Source organism: Trichosurus vulpecula, chromosome 4 (genome assembly GCF_011100635.1).
Source record: "Trichosurus vulpecula isolate mTriVul1 chromosome 4, mTriVul1.pri, whole genome shotgun sequence".
Taxonomy (NCBI): Eukaryota; Metazoa; Chordata; class Mammalia; order Diprotodontia; family Phalangeridae; genus Trichosurus; species Trichosurus vulpecula.
In genome coordinates this window covers 305,852,724-305,862,011 of record NC_050576.1, presented here as the reverse complement: position 1 = coordinate 305,862,011, position 9,288 = coordinate 305,852,724, and the positions used below count along the sequence as shown (strand labels likewise).

Genomic DNA, 9,288 nt, shown 5'->3' with positions numbered 1-9,288 from the left:
CCCAAGGTAGTCAAAATTTTCTTAATAAATTTCAATGAAAGGACATTAAAATATGCTTAATTTTTTATTGTATGAGTTCTTTAGCTAAGATAAGAAAGAATGAATTATAAAACCCCAAAGGACTTCTACAAGCTGACCCATTTGGATGAATATACAAAAATACCTGCTCCCCCCACGGCTTTAAGTACCGGCAACAGGGCAAATATTTTCTTTCTTCCATTCCTCTAGATCACTAAGGTTGCTATAATTATACTTCTGACAAGAGGCAAAACAAATTACAAAAATAATGAAACATTTCACTGTCATTAAAGATTAAATATGAGCTTGCTAATCAACTGCTGAAAATACCCATACATAATGCAAGGGACAGACTGGTCATTGCAGATTGCTCACTGAAGTGGGGGGTGATGCAGAAGCCAGGGTAAAAAAAAAATCACAATAGAGCTGAACAAGACTGCATTAGAAGAAAAAAAATATCCCCAGGGCTTTTTCAAGGTCAGTTGACTAAGGCTGGATGAAAGTGCAGAATGTCTCAAACACCCTGAAAGAAAAAAGAAAAGGAAAGAAAATTACCTCAAGCAGCAAAAGAAATTCACAGCCATTATGGTCCAAGGAGAAGGAAGTCCCTCAAAAGGAAGGGGATGGTTTGAAATCTCTCTATTACTTCATCAGGTTTAAATGATTATTTTTAATTATGTAAAGTACCAGTGAAAGGATTTAATTTTCTAGTCTAGTTGCATTTGATTCACCCAATGGTCTATCAGCAGACATATTAATGGCTTGTTGAGTGACACCTAGCATGCTGTGTTCTCAGAGATAGTCAAACATGGTTCATAAATAACAGTGTGCCCAAACAAATACTGTTGTCCAACTGCACAGTTACAATGAGGACTTTGGCACACTCAGCACAATTTAAATGAAAATACTGCCTGACTGCATTAAGTTGTAATAATTAGGTATTTTGTTTAAATAATACCAAAAGAAAGCAACATTCTGAAATTTATTGAACAGATTTTTTTTTTGTTTTTGGTCTTTGAAAATCACACCAGGTGAGGTTTAGGTACAGGACCTAGAAATAGGGGGATGGCCTTATGTGATCTTTTAACCCCATGCTTCTTCCCTCATGCATATAGGAATGGAGGTAGAGAGCTCAACTGAAATGTTTGCCGAGTTTCTACCACACCACGTGTAAGGTTATGGGGTGCTGCTGCTGAATGAACACATAGACCTTGAATTTGATAAGCTGAATACAGTAGAGGTAATGAGACAAATATGTAAATAATTTTTGCTCAGGGGTTTGGACCTGTGATTTTACTTGCAGGGAATTTCTGGTAGAAGAGAATTCCATAATTGTGCCCACAGGTAACCAGACTGCAATTTATAGTTGGTGGAGGGGGGGGATTCATTAAGCACCTACTACTCACCAGGCAATGTACTAAGCGCTTCACAAATATTATCTCAGTTGGTCTTTACAGCAACTCCGAGAGGTAGGTGGTATTATAATACCAATTTTACAGGTGAAGAAACTGAGGCAGAGGTGAAGGGTCACATAGCTAGGTCTTCCTGACACCTACTCTACTCCCTGTGCTGCTCTTATCTTTTGAGTCTTAGAGTGTTAGGAGGAGGGGAAGTGACTTAGCCACAGTCACACAGCTGATATGTGGACAACTTAGGTGGCAAAGTGGACAGAGTGCTGGGCCTGGAGTCAGGAAGACTTGAGTTCAAATCCTACCTCAGACTTTTGCTAGCTGTGTGACCCTGATCAAGTCACATAACCTCTATTTGCCCCAGTTTCCTCATCTGCAAAATGGGGATTATAAGCAGCCCCTCCCTCCCAGGGTTGTTGCGAGGATCAAATGAAATTAATAATTGTAAAGTTCTTGGCACAGTGCCTAGCACATAGTAAGCATTATATAAATGTTAGCTATTATTATCATTATTAATTATTAATTAATTCAGAGGCAGGAACTAAGCCCACGTACATCTTCCCGGCTGCAAGACCAGCCTTTTCACAGAAGGACCATAGTATCCTAGATCCAGAGTCGGGAGGGACCTTCCCTGGCCAATGCTCTCATTTTACAGTTGAGAAAACTGAGACACAGAGAGATCTGCCCCAAGTCACACAGCCAGTGAGTATCTGATGCAGGAAGATGAACCCAGATCTCCTGACTCCAAAGCCAGAACTCTCTACACAGCCCATCATATAAACACCAAGAACAATACGAATTGTGGTGTGTTCCTAAGAAGGGTACAAAGGGATATGATTATTAAAATGGAGAGACGGCTTCTGGTTGAGGAAATCCGGGAGGGCTCCCTTTGGGAAAGATGCATCTAGGTTTGGAGGGTGGATAGAATTCTGAGAGCCAGAGACGGAAGGAAGGGTAGAAAGGAGCTCCAAGAGGTGTGACACTTAATTGCCAGCTCTTTTCTGCATATAGCCCATATCCTCCAAATAGACTGGAAGCTCCTTATTCTATTTTTACTTATTTCTTGGGCAGTTAGGTGGGACGGTGGCTAGCGTGCACAGCCTGAAATCAGGAAGACTCATCTCCCTGAGTTCAAATCTGGCCTCAGATACTCACTAACTGTGTGACCATGGACAGTTTGCCTCGGTTTCCTCATCCATAAATGATCTGGAGAAGGAAGTGGCAAACCATTCCAGTATCTCTGCCAAGAAAACCTCAAATGGAATCACGAAGAGTCGGACACAATTGAACAACAACAACAAAACTTATTCCTACCACTACAGTGCCTGGAACAGCATCCTACATATAACATATGCAATGCATTTGTACTGAATGAAATTTCATATTTAATTATACTCATTTTAAAATATCTCATGTTATGGGGGGAAAGTAGAGCTCGATAATTAGCTTTTGATTCGGTGCTATTTTTAAAGCTTAAAAAAAATTCACCAGCCTAGAGATTAGTATACCAGTAAGATGAGCCATTGTGAAATAAATTAATTGGCATGAAAGTGGGGGTGGGGAAGGATCCCTTTTAGACAGCTAATAAAATGCTTCTTAACCGCTGTTGGATTTGGGTTTTAAATCATTGTCATTCAGCAACATTGAACAGAAAATCTCAGCAATTTTTCTCCTGACATCACCACAGGGAGGAGTGACCTTCATTTGGATTTCCTGGGGTTATAGATCTAAATGCTCTACAAAACAGTCTCACTTTTTATTTACTCTTCATTACTCACCATAATAATAGTGCTGTGATAGAGAGCTTAAAAAACTAAGTTAAGCTGCTTTTCTGCCATTTGAGGAATTTACTAAGTACTAAAAGAATGGGAACCAAGTTTGGGGAAATGAGAAATGTACACAAGAATCAGAGAACACAAATTTAGAGCTAGTAAAAAAATCATAAATGTAATTAAGCCCAACTTTGTCATACTATGGATAATGAAAGTAAAGCCCCGAGAATTAAGTGATTTATTCGAGATCACACACTGACTGAGACAAGATTTGAATCCAGTCCACTTAACATCATGCTGACTTCTCTAAAACACCCCCGGCTGATGTAATAGACAAGGGCATCTATTCTATTTTTTTAAACAAATCAACAAGTATTTACTAAGTACCCATTATGCCCTAGTCACTGTGCCAAGTGCTAGGGATACAGAGACAAAAAGTAGTCCCTAACTTCAATTCTGCATTCACCAAAAAATACACAAAACGGAACCATCAAGGACATGCATTGTAATGATATACCTAGTCATTTGCCTCCACGATCCAGTGATGCATCTAGCCTCGACAGAAGAGGTCTTCTCTAAGAACTATTGCTTCTCTGTTAGCATATTTTTTTAAAGTAGCCTCCATGGATTTATATTGCACCTTTCCTACAAATGATGGAATTGCTCATTCCTCACAGGTTACCCCTGGTGAGACAAATAGACGTTTTCCCCCACTTTAACATGAGTGTAAACAAGGCACTTGGCTAAGATGGTGGACATAGTGCTGAATCAAGACCCAAAAATCATGGTTCTTCATAATGATGGTGTTATTTTAGTACTTTGAACTGCCTTTCTTAGCAATCCCAGACAACACTAAGTATTCTCTGATTTCCCCCCTTGGAATTAGGAGGTATAGTTGTTCATCCTTCTCCAAGAGGACCAATGACAGCAGGAGGGTTATGTGTTCACTTGCAAGTGAAGTGGATTTAAGTGAGGCAGGGCTGTGCAGTTATCAGCCTCACTCTCTCCCCAGAGTCTTTGGGGTTCAGTGGTAAGACATAGGTCAGGATGACTGGCTATGGCCCCAGAGTCACTGAGACACCTTGGCCTTTTCTAAGTTAAGGTCTTTCCCAGCTTCAAGTTTGTCTGAGGCAATACCCATTCAGTGGTTAAAGGCTAGGTAAGAATTGATGGCCTTCACAAAACAATCAATCACTCTGGAAGGGGAAGACTCTGAGGGTTTCTGGCCAAAACAGAAACAATTGCTATTTACATTCACTGAGTCATCAAAACTAAACAATGAGCTAATGAGACCTGGTTGGAACCTATTATTGACCAATCAGTGAGAGCCAGAGTGATTTGGGTTTAAAAGGCGTAGTCAAGTACCTCCATTTGAATCCCAATGGGCTTTGTCAATGCCTAGTTTTCCTGAGCTATATTTCAAGAACCTTAGACTGAAAAGGCATTGCAACCTGGGCCATCTCCAGTCATCCTGATCCATATCTGGCCACTGGACCCACATGGCTCCGGAGGAGAAAGGCTGGTGACTTTGCACAGCCCTTCCTTACTTAAATCTAATTCACTTGCATGTCATGGTATCACCTCCTTGGTGTCATGGTCCTCTTTGAGAATAAAGGACAAACAGCAGCAAAATGAAAACTACATGAGACAAAAGAGTTAATTGTCCCACAGTTTAAAAAAAATAAAAACAATAATCTAATAAATAAGGAAGAAAAAATCTAACCCCCAAATCTAGGAAGAAGATAGAAAATACGACATAACAAAGGAAATTGCTTCCTGCTTTCTCTTTCTTGACCAATCCAAAGGCCACAAGGATGTGTAACATGTGACAGTCTTCCTGTGTATATGGTTTTATGCACTAGAACATACAAATAACATGCAAAACATAGAAACTTCTTTTGCTTACCTGAATTTTCCCTAAATATGCATACTTTTAACATAATCCATAAACCTATAAGACCCATTCTCACTCCTCCAAGGTTGCATTCACCTCTAATAGACAAAGCTGTCTCAAAATAATGATTTTCCTCTTTCAGATATTCGTTTCAGTTTGATTTTTCCTAATTCTTCTAACCCTGCAACAGCTTTAAAATCTCCCATCCTCTTTGCAGATTTTATTTCCTCACTAGTGTCCTTCGAGCAAATATACTTCCTAATTTAGGGGTTCATTTAAATTTTCAGAGCCAATCCAAGTATGTTTGGGTACTAATGTACTAACCAGATTCATATCCATTACCAAGCCGTACTGGGGCTTCAGTGCTTTCATTCCTCATGCCACCTATATATGAAACATACATTGTGACAAATTCTCCAGATTTTTCTTTTCTGACATCTTTGACAACATTTCTCTCTTTTTTTTTTAAAGTTGCACATGGTAGGAGGTTTTTCAATAGCAGTCTATTGTTTTTTTTTTTTAATGGAATAACTATTCCCTCCAGTGTTTATTTTCCCTGAAAGACTGTGTTCCTGGATCATTCTACTTGGCCACCTATCTTTGGACAAAAATCTTCTGGAAAATCCTTTAAAAAGTTCATTTATTTTTGTTTTAGGTTTGGACACTGGGTGATGAAAAAAAAAAAGAATCCTGTATTCAAGGCAATCAAGCTGAGAATGAGGGGCAGGTGTCATTTTTCATTTTGATAAGCCAGTGCTGAAAACAGGCCCTTTTTATCCCTCCTCTTCTCCCTCAGAAGCTATTGTGGAATTTATAGTAATCACACTTCACACTGGCTGACTGCCCATCACAAAATGCAGAGTAATATCTAGGGACAAGGCTCCATTTTTTTTAACAAATTCTCATTGTTTTAACTCAACTCTGAAAGACGATATTCTTTAGGGGTGGGGGGAGGGAAGAGTAAAAAGAAACTCACCCAGCCTCTACCATATATTTCCAAAGCCTCCAAATTGGTGGAGGCCACTTGGTTGACTTTTACCTTGTATCCGGTCCAGAAAAGCATTATTTACCCTTAAAAACAATGAAAAATGCAAGTTAGTGGAAAGGCTGCTGCAGGCTTGGGAGATTTTTGAAAACCTAATGTGCTCTGTGAACCGACCGTACAGATTGCTTTTTCCCCCTAGCTTAGGAGAAATCTGTGGCAACCTTTTTTCCACATAAACCATCCTGACATGCTGATAACAGACCCCTGCACTGGAATTGGTGCCAACCTTGGCTCAGAGCACCAGGGCACAAATGCTGAGTTTTACACTCCAGCCAGCTTGTGGCATCCCTGCCCCCAACTCCAGCACAGCAATAATACTGCAGAGACAGCTACATCCCACCCCTCAGGGGACGCTGCATTGCTAAGTGGGAACCCCAGGGGTTGTCTGAGATCAGGAGGCAACAGATGGGGTCGTGCTTGGTTTTGGCAGAGACCAAAAGTTGGAAAGACAGTGGAAACTGAACTGAGAAGTACTCAACAGAACTTCAACAGGGGAGGGGATGGTCCTCAGCATAGTGACAGAGAGAGACATTCCTCCTTTGGCCCCAAGTCAGTAGTGCCTTCAGAAGTGGTCTCAGAGGAGAAGGGCTTTGATGAAAGACAGGAAAGCGAAGCATAAGAAGGGAGAGGAGAAACCTAGGAATGGCTGTAGAACAAAAAGACATCAGCTTTCCCAGGTGTTTCTCCCCAGACTACATGAGACATTTCAGAACTTAAAGCCAATATCACGCTATGCCTTACTCAAGTAACGCATGGGACCAAGGGAATGAAAGCAGTATGCAGGATTTTAATATTCTTTAGCACACACAATCCCTTGTAATAGGGTGCTTTTAAATGATACAAGGCTGTGAGGTGGGCAAAGCACATAGAGTTCTAGACTTGATGTTAAGAAGACCCGAGTTTGAATCCTGCCTCAGATACTAGCTTTTTGACCTTGGGCTTAACACGCTTGTGTGTCTCAGTCTCCTCACCTGAAAAAGGGAATAACAATAACACCTACCTATCCCTCCAAATAATATCTCAAAGCACTTGGCAAACTTCACCGTGTTATATAAATGCTGGCTATTATCATTATCACTAGGAGATCCTCAAGTTAGCCGCTGGAAACAGAGCAACTCTATGATATGGCTTGACCATTGAGAGATTAGAATTTTGTCATCTCCAATGCACAGGGGTGTCATAAAGTTGAGGTACTTCATGCCAGAACTTCGATGTATAGTTTTTTTTTTCATTTAAAAAGCTACTAGTTCATTTATAAAATTTTTCTATCAAAAAATCTGACTTTAGTAAATTTTATTTCCTTGTTTGCAAAAGAAATTTTATTAAAAAAAAACTAAACTAAGTACATTATGGGAACAAATCATCCTCAAAGTACTTCTCTTGGTAGGTAGGGTCTATATCTCTAACTCTTAGTATGGCCAGAATTTTATAACACCAACTACTGGATAGGCATTTTGAGTTCTCATGACCATTGGAGACCTGAAGGAGGTTTATGTTAGTTACCATTTCATTCAAAGTACCATAGTCATTTCCAAAAGAAAATGAGGTGGGCTTTTTCTAGATTACAGCTTTATAGCCAAGTAACGATAAGGAAGGGACAAACGGGGAAGGGGGAATGCTGATTTTAAAAAAAAAAAGTCATTTTAATTGGGACCTGATGATACAAAAGCCTTAAGGGAAAAATCAATAAAGGGAACCAGTCACCAGCATCATTCTCAAACATTCTCAAATGGAAGGCAGGCAGCTGGGAGATAGAATGTAGGATTAAAAGTCAGGAAGACCTGAGTTTGAATCCAGCCTCAGACACTTATTAGTCGGGCAAGTCAACCAACCCTTGCCAGTTTCAGTTTCCCCATCTCTAAAAGGGGGACAATAACAGCACCAAAATCATAGGGTTGTGGTGAGGTTCAAATGAGATGACAAAATGCAAAGGGCTTTGCAAACTTTAAAGATTACATATACAGATATATAAAGATTTAGGAATATATATTTATATACAATAAATCATAAATATTATAATACATATTATGATATATTAATATCATATAGATATAAAAATTGATATGTGTATATATGTTTACACCTATATACATGTAGATACACATATACTGTATGTATATATACACACATGCACACGTGTGTATGTGTGTGTGTGTCAGTCCTTTCAAGTGAAACATTTGTCAAAGTGGATTACAATGCCATTGCCTCAACTGCAGATTTCTGAGCTTTGAGCCAAATGATTTTATGGTGTCTGAATCAACATCCAAGTCATTTTTCAGAGAACTGGTGTTCCTACTGAAGAAAAGAAGACCTGTTTTTGATTAGAACTGTGCTGACCAGTCCCTGGACCATAGTTCATCTGCAAACGGTTCTTTCTCTCCAGATTATAGCTATCCATTCACAGATTTCTGATGCTCCATAATACCATGGTGACTTGGATTCTTAGTATTAGAAAACTCTACATTTTTAGGACCTCCTAAAACTCGTTATCACTTTAGTGAGTATAATTTAGCTAAAATGGTCAAAATTTAAGTAATTTTTCATGGTGTGTCCTCCCCGCCTCCCCTAAGGGAAGGAGTGAGCAGTACATTATTAAATAAGCCTAAAGACCTAGAAGGATGACAAATGACATAGACATCTCTTCAGGAACCAAAGCCAATGTTATTTGAGTTGATGACATTGTAGGGGCTTTTTTGTCATTTTATTCTAACCCACTCACACCCCCAGGCTAGTCGGAATCATAGTACCATGGCGGTGGGGCAGAGAGGAGGGTAAGGGCTCATCTATATGGCAGGACTCAGAGGATTATAGATTTAGACCCATAAGACACTTTAGAGATCACCTAGTCCTACCCCTTCGGTTTTATATAGGGGGAAACAGACCCAGAGGTAGTAACAGCTGAGTCAGTACTCAAACCCAGGTCCCCTGGTTTCAGCCACAGCACTCTTTTCATGAGACAGGTGTTCTTTTCTAATTGCATTCTTCTCAAACTATGAAAAACACACTAACCTGACCACTCAGGGACAGCAGTCCACATACAATGACCACTTTGGAGAATTAGGTATGAAAAAGAGACTAAGAAAGTATGAGCTTTTTAAGAGGAAAAATTGTCTAGTAAGGGTTTAAAATACTTGTTAATTAAGAAGTTGG

General features: G+C 39.6%; 1 protein-coding gene across 1 annotated transcript in view; it reads right to left on the bottom strand.

Annotated features, from left to right (window-relative positions):
• Window positions 1-481: 481 nt before the first annotated feature.
• EPSTI1 (epithelial stromal interaction 1) overlaps window positions 482-9,288 on the bottom strand; it is a 118,756-nt gene continuing 109,949 nt past the window's right edge. The window contains exons 11-12 of the mRNA XM_036757063.1: window positions 6,070-6,164; window positions 482-541 (exon numbers count right to left, since the gene is read on the bottom strand). Of these exons, the coding sequence (XP_036612958.1) occupies window positions 6,077-6,164 (88 nt within the window). The 3' untranslated portion in view covers window positions 482-541; window positions 6,070-6,076. The remainder of the gene's footprint in view (window positions 542-6,069; window positions 6,165-9,288) is intronic.